General features: G+C 32.7%; 1 protein-coding gene across 1 annotated transcript; it reads right to left on the bottom strand.

The window, feature by feature from the left end:
- Positions 1-1,570: 1,570 nt before the first annotated feature.
- Positions 1,571-7,170, bottom strand: LOC137923478 (odorant receptor 46a-like). Its single transcript, XM_068766736.1, has 9 exons — positions 6,968-7,170; positions 6,679-6,872; positions 6,158-6,270; positions 5,998-6,073; positions 5,656-5,812; positions 4,987-5,086; positions 4,366-4,479; positions 2,676-2,831; positions 1,571-1,633 (listed from the first exon to the last, which is right to left on the bottom strand). The coding sequence occupies exons 1-9, from the start codon at positions 7,120-7,122 to the stop codon at positions 1,571-1,573; spliced, it is 1,128 nt and encodes a 375-aa protein (XP_068622837.1). The 5' UTR covers positions 7,123-7,170.
- Between the last annotated feature and the right edge of the window lie 7,431 nt (positions 7,171-14,601).

Genomic DNA, 14,601 nt, shown 5'->3' with positions numbered 1-14,601 from the left:
TATCATTATTATTTTAGCCATAGGAAGTGTGCTGGTGAACAAAGGCCTACCTTATAGATTTTTTAAAGGACCGTTTAGAATGCGTACGTCCAGTGTTGTTCGATGACCTTAGGGGGTTGTCTCTTCAATTATTAATAATAATCTATATGGTACAACCATGTTGATTGATTTAATTGCCGATAAATTATTTGCTGACTTCCACTTTTAATAGAGGTGTAATAAAGAAACAACACAAAATGTCTTTAAAGTATAGGAATATTAATCATCGAAGAATGCGTTATGGGTCAGGAGAGGACGTTTAAAATATAAAAAATAAAACCTTTTTATAATACAATGAAATGACAAGTCTTTCAGAACATTCACTCGATGGTCGCATCGTTACAGTGTGCGTAACTTAAGTTTTGTTTTAAAAAAAATTATCATTTATTTTGTAATCCACATAGGATCATTTACAATGGCCAGCTGTGTACGTCATGAGAAGAATAACAAAGCAGACCAATTTGGCAGAAATTAGAACCATGCCTAGAAAGATCGCCGATCCGTGAAGAGTCCACTACTAGCTCCGAAGGATGTTTTTGGCGCCATTGGCTTTAATTATCAAAACACGGGCTCTGTAGAGCTCACACAAGACTGCAAAAGATATAATTTTATTTACCTGTAATATATTAATTTCTAGGGCAGTTTTTTATTTAATTTTCTATGTAAAGTTTTTGTATAGGTAAAAATTAAAACCATGACAATTTGCAACGTAACAAATAAGTTTAATGTCAGGGTAAATGAACATCAAATAATTCTTACAAAGCCAAAAAGTGCATTTGATCTGTTCTAATTAACTTTTGATAATTAGTGATATAAAACTAATTGTTAGTTTAATATTTCGGTGACGATTTGTTTTTTTTGTCGGACAAAATTATAACAAAAGCATACCTTTTTACGTTGTGCAGCTTATATGTATTTATTATTCGGTGCTATTGCCTATGTTACCGTTAGTGATTTTGATATGGTCTATCTCACCAGAATTTCAGTTAAATGCTAAGTATATCTCAATATTTTTAGAGGGCAGCATTTGATTTGGGCATTTGACAGCGGTATTCTTATTATGGTTATTCAGTTTCTTTTTTGAAAAACCTTTGCTGTTCAGCTCAAGGACGTCCACTGTAAGTCATAGACCTCCCCTAAAGATATCTAAGGGGGGATATACCGTAATCGCCAGGCCTGGCAGGCGGGTTAGCGATCGTAATGTGGTATTATGGTACCCAGAGAACGCTGCTGCCTATCCTCAGGAAACTTATTTGTGGGCAGTTGCAATCCTATATAATAAACGCGCAAACTATGATTTAATCAGATTGTATCACAGAAATCGAAACAGCGACCAAAGATCTCAAGTCTCAGTTCTCTACGGCTAGGCAAATGCTGCCCAAAAACCGTAGCAGTGATAATTCAAGCCCTATTGAATTATTCTAAAAGTACACCGCAATTAGAAAGCAACGATTTATGGCAAAGTATACTTATTTGTTATTTCATATATGAAATAACAACTATTTGTTTGCTAGTCAATAATAAACCCCGATTACGTGTATGTCACTTTTGCGTTTCTCATTACAGCAAAAACTTTGTACGACCAGTTTATTAGCTGTAAAAAGAAAAAAATATATAAGCAAGTAAACTTTTGTACAAAAATAAAAATTTGTAGTAGGTGGTAGTAAAATTGTATTTAAGCCTAATAGAAATTGTTAAACTAAAGAATAATTTTTGTATGACGGCTTCAGCTAAATGACTTGTTGGATATTTAATATTGCTTTAGTTTCATATGAAAAGGGAAAGAGCTGTTGGTAACTATATTTAGAACTTCATTTAAAATTAAGTTGTTTTTTGTTTACAGTAATTAAGTGTTTATATATTTTATTGTAAACCAAAAACTTAAAAAAATCTTTTTAAAAGGAAATGTAACAAAATAACATAAGTAAACACTAAAAATTAAAAAGTTTATATAGAAGTCAACAGGCTGTCTTATCGCTTTAGGCGATGTGTACCAAACTTTGGATAGAGATGAGAGACATCCATGAGAGGGCGTACATAATAAAAAAATAAAAACATTAAAGTCTACTATACTTTTCAGATTATAATATACTTGATATATAAATACACATATATTCACATATATATACGTACAAATACATACATTCAAATTATTTGTATTAATATATATACATGTATATAAAAATACACATACATTTACATGGAAAAGATATTACATAAATACGAATAAGTAACAAGTGTTACGCAATTTCCTAGTTTAGACGGCAAGGAGGTACTCTTTTACCGTCTTTTTAAATGCTGACAGCGTTTTAGTATGTCATATTAAGTGTATGTAGTTTTTATACTCGTAATTCAAATCTTATATTAACAATTTTATGTACTGAATATTCAAACGTATTGTAATGGAAATCTATAATAAACTTCGAATAAAATACTCGAAAAAAGCCTAAAAAGATTTTGCATTTTGCAACGCAAAACTGCGATCTTGGTTTTATCCAGATTTATCGTGGTTATTAAGAGTATGTGACATTGATTTTCTGCAATTCCCAATTCCACTTTCAAAATCTTTAACTTAGAATATTTAAGTTTTTTTATAATAAAACAGAGATTATTTAGCTACAGGAACAAGTACTTACATTTGTATATGTGCTAAGTGAAAGGGAAAATATTTTTCCTGCGGTGACAATAAGCGGGCGCTTACATCGTTCCATAAATATTATAATGTATAGTTTCGTTTCACGATCTTCATCTACCCAGGGACTATCAAATGCCGCATTTCGAAGTTCTAAGCTCTGCGAATTTATAGATATTAACATTAATAATTTGGATACATTTATTTTAAATTAAAAATTTTTAAGGAGCAAGGGGTATTGTATTGGTCTATTTATTTCGTTAGCAGCAAGTTTTCATTATTGGCTTTCAGGTTAGATGTCGGTACCTAGGCATCTAATAGTTTTCAGTTGTAGCGCCTAGGCTTGGAGTAATCACAAAAAAGTGTGAACTCTTCAGATTAAAGTTTCTTTAATAGCCTTCCGCGAAGGTGGTTGTTTCAAATGGTTTACCAATGATAACAAAGGAAAGTAACCCGAACATATTATAATTGATGCCATAAGAAGTCGACGACACGAGTGATTAATGAAGTTTAACCAGTCGCGGCGAAGCGGGCGCCATGTTTGTATATGACATGAGGCACAAGCTACTGTTGTAGTCAGTAAATCATCAGGAACAGAAGATTGTATATTTGAATTCGTTTTGGACTAACTTAAACTGTTAGCAAAGTGATATATAAAGGTGCTGCGGGTTCAAGGAAGTGGAGCACTTTGTATAAAATGGTAAGATAGCGTAAAATGGTGAGGTAGCTTGAGGGCTCCTTAACACGTTCACTGCGGCTTGAGGCCGATTAAGCTTCATGGTAGACTTTGCACTGGTGCGGCGCGTAAAACTCATGTTTTCTCTCTAGTGCGGCGGCTGTTTACACTCAACCGTATGAGATATGACAAAAACAAATATAGCTTTCTTTATGTCTGAGAAGCATTGACTCAATATTGTAAAAAAAATGATTGAAACATGAGGCAGAAAAGGCCTCAACCGCACTACTAGGAAGTTCAGCTTGAGGCTGATTCGACCTCAGCCGCACCAGCTGAAAGTTCTTCAAAATTGGGCCCGTAGTGAACGTGTTAAAGAGCCTCGGCTCGTGCTACTTTACACTACGTGTTCTCCTGATCAAGAAGCTTCCGAAAACATAGATCGCTAAGGCGGACACTCCAAGTGGGTTAAGTTGTTGCTCTTTGCTAATACCCATTTAGCATACTGACTTGATGGTGCCCGACAGTGCTGAATCTTGACTTGGTCGGTTGTTGCGCTCTTTTGATGCCTTTGCTTCTTGTTCAGGCAGGATCGCAAATGAGTGCAAATGTATTTCCGTGGTTGTGAAGTGTTGGTGGAAAAAACTCTTACCCAGGCAGTCTGCTTTTAATAACACAACCCAAGCTTATTACATGTTGTCAAGGTGTAGTTTTTTTAAACTTTAGGTACTTTATACACTGACGTCCAAGTTTTATTCAGTTATTGTTAATTTTTAAACAAAAATCTACAGTATTGACTATTATGAAACTGTTACATATTCACGTATTCCAGGATATTTTATTCAATGCAAAAGTTAAAACAATGATTTTATTACATCATTGTTTTATATTTAACATTTTAAAAGGTATAATTTAATATAATAGTTATAATTTAATTTGAATAAGTATGTATATAAACAGTGGAAAATATTGGTTAAAAATCACTTAAAATGCAAACGATTAAGCTTTATGTAAATATTACCTTTAATATCAATTCGTTGCCGAACCAGCAGAGAATAAATACTTCTGTTAACATACACTTCAAGTACACAGCCATCCACATTATTTGCATACAGTGGCTGGAAGGGTTTTCGATCTGTATCATAAACGATAGCATATCATAAAAATAAAAAATTGGTAAGTTATATTTAATGATACATATTGAAGAATATTATTTAAATAAGAACGTAATTTGCTTTTTTGTAGTTTGATGTAGTTTGAAGATGTCTTAACTTTTCCTTTTTTTCTTAACTATTTTTTCTCCTATATAGGAGAAAAAAAATGTTTTTTTTAATGTTCGATTCACCGTGATCAAAATTAGTTCCAGGTCTACAGAAACCTATATTTCGTTAAAAGTACAACCGATAATGGATGAAGGTAGATGAAAAGTAGGGGGCTGCATCGAAACCTGACGTGCCAAATAGTTTTGCCTTACTCCCCTCGCTGTTGTGATTTTAGATCTAAGGCAGTAAATATTTCGCACCCCTTGTAATAAGTATGGGGTCTCCCACTATGAGTCATTCGGTTACTTATATTAAACGTTAGTTTGGACCGGTTTAGTTAACAGGTATAATGTAATATTATCATTCCAACTTTGACTTACAGAAAAAAAATGTACGCCCACGAGGCAAAGAACCATGACGCTGAGCATGAATTGAAGAGCTGACGCCAAGCTGAAAGCGTTTTCTATCATCGTGACATATCTGAAATTTCATTGGTACTTTTAGATAAGTAACGATTATGAAATATATTTTATTTAAGTCAAGTCGATAATTAACTTTACTATACGATATAAATAATTTTCTTTTAACTTTATAGTTTATAATTCAAATGTAAAAATATAGTAAAGCACACAAGATGAATATGAAAGGGATATGCGTGTTTATCTTGTAGCATTAAATTTGTAGATGATCCAATGTATTTAAAACAGCACTGTTTATACCTAAATAGATACCTTCAACTAATATAGCGCTTATTTTAAAATCATAGACTTACAAATAAAAATAATAACAATAGCCACAAAGTAAAATATCATTTTGATGATCAACATCTTGAATTAAATAAATTCATGTTGATAGATGTTACTTTTTTCCATTTATTTTTAAATTTTTTGATTCTGGTAAACCTACAATTTGAGTTTGTGTTGTATTCGTTTGCTCTATTGAAATGATATAATATTTGCTCACTATTCCACGGCCGCGGAAAACGGCCCGGCGGTGGAATTGACCCATAAGCAAACTTATTTTTATCAGTAATAAAATACATTATTTACCTTAAGATAGCATTATGATGTTTAATACACTTCTTTAAAATATTTTTCGTGTCATTGTTTTTTAACGGAATACCAATTTTGGATTTTTTCATCCGTTGACGTTCTGCCAGAACTTTAAAATTTCGCAAGTTAAATGATAGTATTTCAATTTGTCCAACTAAAATTCAAAAATTTAAAAATTAATAACTTTACGACAAATGAAAATATGGAGCTGTTTTCATCTAAGTCTATGCACACAGTGCAAGGTGATTTATATTTTTTTCTTCGTTATATTAATAACAAAGACTGAATTGCTAAAACTGAATTTATACTTGCGAAATACAATTAAATAAAAAATCTTACTCGCAGATGCTATAAACGCCGCAAGCATTGTATCCATAACGCCGTCGATAATGCAAGTGGCTGGTTTGTAATATATCTGTAATTATCGAACGATTAAACTAATGAATTGATAGTTTACAATATATAATCTGATCAATGGGTACAAATTAAACGTGCTTACGTGGTGCAGATAGATCAAACCGTAGGCTGGTGATTTATACACGTCTACAAATGGATATTCAACATTGGTCGGTAATATAACGAAATTTTCCGTTAATGGCAACAATATTCCCACTGAAATTATGAATAATTTAAATTAACAATGTTTACAACAAACATATTTCACCTAGTATGGATTAAACAGCAAATGTTATAACAATTTTCATTAACTTTGTGAAACGTTTTCCCTCTAGGGTCTTCGCGACAAGCTTGGCGGTCTCCCAATCCAGTGAAATGTCTAATGTGAATCGTTGTTCCCTAGGGAGTCCATCAGTTTAGTTACAAAAAAAAGTTTAGGTTTAATGCTCTAAGCGGTCTGCATACACGAAAACAGTGAATGACAATAAGCCCAAACTTTGCTTTCAATAAAATAAAATATCAGTTATGTAAAAAAACACATTGTCCGAATTTAAATAAAAATTAGCAGAAATTAAGAAATTTGTATACAAATTGTTATCTTCTATCTTCCTGTTAACAACATACCCGAGACAGCGCCGACGCACATTGTCGTGTAAGCATTCATTACAATTCGTGCAGTTTTGATTGTTTTTCTTATAATTTTTTTATGTTCTTCTTCCACGGGTTTAAACTCGATGCAATGCATAAATTTTAAAATATTTAAAATTTTGCTTTTATTACACCAAAAGACCATTATTTTAAAATATGTATACATTTCGCTTAAAAATAGGTACAATCTGTAATAGAATCAAAATTAATAATTCCACGACATAAGGTAATTTTATTTACATGTTATTTGCGGGTGAGTTATTACCCTTCCGCAATGTGACTAATACTTTCACGACGCCGCAGCAAATAAAGTATTTCACCTAGACCCGGCAAAATACACACTAGCCAAAATACCGAAGATGTATACAAGATGTTAAGCCAAAATTTATAGGTTTTCCACGGGTAATTATTATACCACATACCGTAAAATTTTAACCAAAATATATGAACACTAAGATAAAGAGTCGGGTTCAGGTTGTCCCTTGCCTCGACAATTCCATAGGGAAGAAATTTTGTTAATATTGAACAGAGAAATTTTAGTGAGAAGTTCATAGTTAAAATAAATCTTATCTTATTACACGACTACCTTAAACCCTTGCAACGTTGCCTGTTTTCTATCAAATCGTATTTTAAAGCTGTTTGTGTAAAACTATTAACATATTTTATACGTGAAACCTTTTTAAGGGGAAGTGCACCTGTTCATCTAAATGTTTAATTTTTATTATAAATAACTTAAAAATAAAAGAAAAAATAATAACTACATCCCCTTCATTTTTTCTATTTTTTTTTGTTTGATTTATGATATTTATTAATTAGAGGCATATTAAACTATTTTTGTTTATATTATTATTTTGAATCTCCTTTTAAAAAATATATTACATTTGATTTTGTTTAATACGCAAAAGTGAATATTGTTGTTTTCATGATGATAACAGTAATAGAATGACTCAAGTAAAAGAAATTGTTTAGAGGAAATATATTTATGTAGCAATTGTTGCGCCTTAAAGGTTGATTGGAAATATTGTCCCTTGTAATTATTATAATTACCACGGCAATGTTATTATCAACTGAAACAAAGTGTAATGACGAAAATGACAGACTAAACTGTTTTAACGAGGATATTCTTATGTATAAATAATTATCCAAAGATTATTTGAAGAACAGTTTATTTGCAGGGTTTCAAAACATTTACGCGTATAACACTTTAGCAAACTTTTGTATATTTCGTTATATTCATGTATATATGTATTATTTCTAACAATGACTATTTTGCGCCCTTAAAGTACAAATGAAAAATAATAATTACGTAAGTGTTTATAGATAAACATATCCTAAATGTGTAATAACAGTGTTCGAGTGAAATATTTAAAAAGAGGTTTATAACGTGACATGATTAAAAAAATATTTAATTCAATCTTGCCGCGAAATGGAACGGATAATCCAATCCACTGCTCTAATATTCAGTGGACCAAGAACCGTCGTCGAATTTAATGGATATGCATTATATTAATTAAAGCACATTAATAAGGTGAAATGTCATAGCCCGGCCCTTAGAGAGTAAGCTTATGAGTACTTTTGTTTCGTATTTTTATCACATTAGTAAATATTTAGTCCACGGTAATTAATTCGATTTTAATCCGTTTCTTTCATTAAATACACTATAATGTAACTCTAATCAAATGATATTTAATTTTTCGTTATATATTTAATTAATTATATAGTTTATATACATAAAAAGCGTTTTAAAAATTCGGATACTACTCATTTAAATTGATTATTGATAACTGTCTATTCCTGCAGACTTTGTTACTCGCGTTCCAATAGGAAAGATAAATAAATGTTACTTATTAATCACTTTATACTGGTTGATTGGAAATGGGTGTTACTAAAAACCTTTTAAAGCTTTTTGTTCATTTCAAATCAGCTATATGTTTATCTCTTTAAAGCTTTTGCACCTAAAATCAATCACCCTTTATAATTTCGTAGTATGAGTGCTGTACGTGATACATGTAACTAAAACGATATTAGTGACTAATCTAGAGCATATACTGAGCTGAAAGGTACTGTTCCTTTCGCTTTGAACAGAAGAATGATTTTTAAATCCAAGCGTAGCTCGCCACTGTCGTCTGCGTATGTCGTACCACAAATCTTCGGTTCGACGATGTTGTAAAGGACAAAATGCGGACTGTACTGGAAAAATTAACAAATATTGACTGTTTAAAGTTAGCAGTATGGCATTTGCTCTTGTTTTGTTTTACGTTGGGTAAAATACCTTCATATACCCGCTATTGTGAGGACTAGGACGGGTTAAATCGGAAAAATACCTCGATGATTCTCCAACGATACATGGCGCGGCCTCAGGAACGTTTTCACTTACACTTCCTTACCGATGGCTGCCCGCCCACGCTAATCTCTCCTTCTCCTCCTTTGAAACAAAGCGACGGAAACTTAACGCTTCCCTACTGTCAGTACTTTTATATTTGTTAAATATATAAATTATGGCCTTGCCTTTTTAATAATTTAATGAAAGCCTATGTATTGTAGTGGGCGTCTATCCCCTAACATGATGACAATAATTATGAAATAAATAAAAGAAGCGATATAATTTTTTTTCTTGAATGAAAAAACACAAGTAAATTCTAAAGAATATAATTTTATTTCATATTTCTCTTCCTTATTAATAAATCTGTTACAATATCTTTAAGTTGTTTACTTTAAGGAATGTAAGCAAAATTAGAATTGAAAACAACATAGTAAAAGTTTTGTTTGGACTGGGACAACATAACAAATTAATCTTACTTATCCATGTTAACTAACCTTTAGATAATCCACGTTTTAGCTTACACAAAATTATGAACAAAGATAGTACTTGGGTAAAAATAAAAACTGTTCGTCTTGATTGAAATGAAATATAAGTTATTTTGGCTAAATCAATTATTGGAAAATCGATCCATTGGGAGGACAGAGCCTAGAGTGTATTGTTTATAATTACTTTAGTAATAACTTAAGCTGAACCTTTACGCGATTCTGTCTTAGTTGTAAAAATTAGGTAAACTTGATTTTGATTATCATCTTTTACCATCCTTTAGTGCTCCAGCGGTTATCACGTGCATTTAAAAATTTGTCATTAGTGGGTCCGTTGAATGTCTTCATTTGCAGTTTTCCGGTGCTTTTCTCTGCTATACCCAATATATTATATCATCTCTGACAAAGATACAATCAGAAAGATTCAATCAGAGGACATATCGCATGTTGAATGAATACCCCAAAAATCGAATTAAAAGAGAGTTACTGTTAAAGCAACTGAAATTAATCTATACGATGTTAAAAACCAAAATTAAAAACGTCTAACATCTAGATGGTCACAATGGAGTTGATATATTTAGGATATAACACTTAATTTTAAAAAAAATGATTTAATGCGAGCCTTCGCTTGATGCGTAAATCGTATAATGGAGCGTCCTATTGATCAAGAGCCATTTATTTTTCTTTGGACAACGATATTTCGCGTAACGTGGTTTAAGTATCATAATCCATAGAATGGTTGCCAAGAGAGTTAGTTTGATCTTGAGTTCCTAAGAATAGAGATGTTAGTGAATGCCGAACATATGATATCCATACTACCTTTCCTAGGAATCGATACTTTACGGCCTTTCTCTTTTTTGTCTGCTTTTCTGAGCCATAACACTAAGGATTTTAAGGTATATAGTTTCTTTTCCTTTTATTTGGGTCACGAGTGTACAATAATGATTTATAATATTTTATTGATTTATGTGTAACAAATAAAACAATTATAACATGAAAAAACTTGTAAAATCGCGGTTAAGAGTACGTGATGAAAATTAGAATCAATAACGCTATATTGTCGTCGTCATCGTTGCAGCTGATACACGCCTACTGCAAGGCGTAGGTCTTCGTCAAAGATTACTATAGAGTTTATGTCATAATTGCCACGCTTGCCATGCGGGATGGCGATCGCAGTGAGGTGTTGTCGTACGCAGAGGACGCTGCTGCTATGTATAAATGTACATTTAAATGTGTATTATATCAATTTCTTGGACTTTTGAAGGTTCTTATAAATAAATGTTTGTATTATTATTTCATTTTATACACGGTAATGTGTCATCGTGAATTTTGAATATTAAAAATAAACTGGCATCTTATAAATATTACTTTCATATAATATATTTTTATCTTTGTTGCAAAAAGTGGAAGCGTTGGGATTCACGGCGTAAGGTTTACAACCTTTGAGAGTTGAGTTTGCCGCAGCCACCGGTCGTAACGACACTATGAGGCGTTCCCATTTATTTAGTACCCAATTTGCTAAAAGTGGCTTCTTTATATAGGCTAAAACTTTATACTTGTACTTTTTTTAACTAATGTGGTGATTTACTTAAAATATTTGTAGTTTCATTTTAACATTTAATTTCGAAATTTTATATTTGAGGGCTAAGATTTTTATATTAAACCATTTCGTTACCGAAAAAATATTGTTAATTATTTTTCAAACCAACCAAAGGATTAAACCAACCGTCAATTATTGTAATTTTTTTTTAGAAAATACTAGTGTAACAAATTAATTTAGGAATAAGTATTATGAATGTTATTTATTACAACACAAATATATTTTTCCTCGTGTAGCCGACGGTAGTTGCAGCCGAAAGGTTTTCGAGTGGCGATTACGAGTTGGTAGACGCTGTTTAGGTATGCCCCTACTAGGTAGACCGATGACCTAAACAAGGTCGCACTAAGTCGCTGCCTCCAGCATTGAAAGCTAATGGAACAGAATATCTGGTCATCTACGTAGCCACTGATAAATTCTCTACCTTGCCGCACTTTTAGCTTAGTCGTGGTACAACCGTTCGGTAGCACTATAGTAAGATTTTTTTTTTCTTATTTTATCTGTATTTATTGGTGCGGTATCTGATTTTGTAATTTATTACGCCATGAATCAAGTCTGTGCTTTTCTTATTTTGAATCCATTTTATCAATGAAGTTCAATTGGTGTTTTGTGTTTTTGAGATTCCACGCTGTCAGTAGTAGTTTAAGTGTTAGTTAAATATAAATGCATTTATGGTGATTATAGAATTTTTGTGTTAATTTTCGACTTTCTGGCATGTAATGTAAATACAGTATATACGATAGTTCTACTGAATGAAACATTTTATTGCTAGCACCTGTGTGTCATAATTTTCGAGCCATTATAATGAATACGAAAAGCATTGCACATGCATTTTTACAACTGCGTGAAAACCTTTATGTTTATTTTTAATTAAAACAAATAATCTTTATCAAAAAAAAGTAGTAAAGGTGAAGTGATAGTTGTCTTATAATTCTAGAAGGAAAACATCGTGTAACTAAAAAATTATATGGTTCGTATATAAAAATTTTAGGCATTACAAAATCGTTAATTATAACAAGCCTTTGTGACAAGTAATAAAACACTAAGATACGCACGAGTGTATAAATTGGGGCAGTGGCTGCGCAAAGTCCAAGCGCTTCGTTTAATTTTATAGTAGACGAGCAACCTTTGATGCAAGCGGTGTTATTTTACGAAACTCCAAAAGAAACCGTTAAAAGGTTATATTTTATTTAATTGCGAGTGTAAGTGGGTAGATTTTAGATAGAAATATTTAAGTTACCCTTAACCAGCATTTGCAGGTTGTATAAGAAAAAGTTTATGATGTTGTACACCATTGCATAAAGTTGTTAATTTTGCTGAGCATCGTACAAACTCAACGCGTCCGCGACGAGTGTCTGCATAGATCCTAATTTGTCTGATTTATCTACCTTAAAGTTTTGATGCGGCTCCTTATGTCATCATCATAATGTTCACTAAAAGCAAAAACAGTCTCAAAGCGATATATTGTTCGTCGCCAGAAGATGCTTACAGTGTTCGAGAAGATACGTGACATAATAAGTTATCTAGACTAAAAAACTTTTTTTTACCATAGTTTCAAATTATTTTCTGGTTCAGCTATAGAAAGTGTTGTACTAGAATAAGGTGTCAATCTCATGTTGTATAAAGCGTTTGCCTAAGTATTTGAAATTTTAATTACTGTGCAACAATATATACTTCGAAACATCTATTTTTGTTAGTAATATTTATACTTCAGTATGTTAATATAATAAATGTATACAGAACTATTAAAATATATAAAGCTTATTCGTAGTGGTCTCCACTGGCTACAATACAGTCCTTTAAACTTTGAAGCTATTTAAATTAATAGCAGCACGCACTCTTTCTATGCGAAAATTCTCCACTGGTATGGATTGTCTTAGGGAGTCTAAATTATCAAGGCGTTTACAGCAAACCTTACTCTCTAAAATTGATCATAAATTATAGTCCAGTGGGTAAAGATCAGGAGTAAATGACGGCCAGTCTTTAGCTCTGATTCGCAACGTTCGTTTCTACTTTCATTTCAATATTGATTGAGCTATATGCTCGCTTTGCGTACCGTTTAAGTAGTTGTTTTGATTTTACCACCCCTTTCTTTATTAAATTATCAATTAAAAATAATCAGTGGGTCGCTCATAGGTCTCAAGTCCTAAGTAATCTTTTAAAATGCGTGACGTGATACGGTCGTATCTATATCTCCCGAGATAAAATCATTTGCTTTTGGAGATGATTTTTTTCGAATTCTTACCCTTATTGCTTTGATTGCCATTCGGAAGGCTCGATTTTTTTCTGTCACAAACAAAGGAGATCTCAATTTACTTATCAATAGCTTTAGCTAGCACAACCTTTAGGCACAGCAATTCGGTTCTCTGAATTATCCCACTCCATTTTAATATCCCAATTTTTTATTAATGCCCTGTTTAGCCATAAATTCTGTTAAAAAGAAAATATCCGATTATTTTTGATTGTGTAGAGCGAAAAAGATATGTTAACGTACTAAAATTCTCAAAGTACGTAAAGCATCAAACTAGTCTAGTACTAACCTATTCAAAGTGTCCACCATTTGTGTTAACGCACGCTTTTAGACAGTCGGGCCATGCGTCGATGGATTAACGAACGACTTCCATTGGAAACTTGGATACTGCTGCCTCTAAAGATTTCTTGAGCGACTTAATATTTGGGTGACGCTTAGATCAGACCATGTCCTCTAGCACAGACCACAATTTATAGTCCAAAGGGTTTAAGTCCGGACTGGTCGAAGGCCAATCATCATCCTTTATGAAGTCTGGAACATTTTGCTCAAGTCAAATGTGGGTAGTGCGCGCCTTATGACCCGGGGCTGAATCCTGTTGGAATGTCCACACTTCGTTATTGAATAAGGTGTTGCTGAGAGGTTTAACCACCGCTTCTAACAAGGTATCTTGATACACTTTGGCTAAAGTTTTCACTCCTTTTTCGCAAAAATGGAGTTTTGTACCCTCTTGGTAGGCGACACCCCACCAAACCACGACATATGCTGACGACTTCGCTGAACTTTGGCCACTACCTCGGAAGCTTCTTCAGAGCTGGGTGCATACACTCGATCATTTTGTTTCTTTTAATGCTCCTTGATTGTAAAAAAAATTTCATCGGTAGAGAGAATTTTTCTGCGTTATTCGTCCACGTACCTAAGTAACAGCTGTTTGGATCTTTGGATTCCCTTTTGCTTTAGTGCCTTATTAAAGGTAAGTTCTGTATATCTCTGGTAAGCCCCTAGACCTATGTTTCGTTTAATAATCCGAGAAAGTGCCTTCAGTGGGATTCTCGTTTCTCTGGAAAGGATTTTCTGATTATGGGATTTCGACGAATTCTGGACTTGGTTGCATTAACGGCTTCATTTATTATAGAACATATAGAATAGAACGCGGTCGACCGGATCTCTCCCGGTCATCTAAAAACATGGTTTCATTGTACCTTTGGATGGTACGATATACAACTCTTCGGCTAATCCTTAGCTTTTT

This window comes from Battus philenor, unplaced genomic scaffold (genome assembly GCF_028537555.1).
Source record: "Battus philenor isolate CCGP_79_NKW_IND1 unplaced genomic scaffold, ilBatPhil1.0.hap1 SCAF_21, whole genome shotgun sequence".
NCBI classification, from domain to species: domain Eukaryota; kingdom Metazoa; phylum Arthropoda; class Insecta; order Lepidoptera; family Papilionidae; genus Battus; species Battus philenor.
The sequence above is the reverse complement of the archived record's forward strand: the minus strand, read 5'-3'. Positions and strand labels throughout refer to the sequence as shown.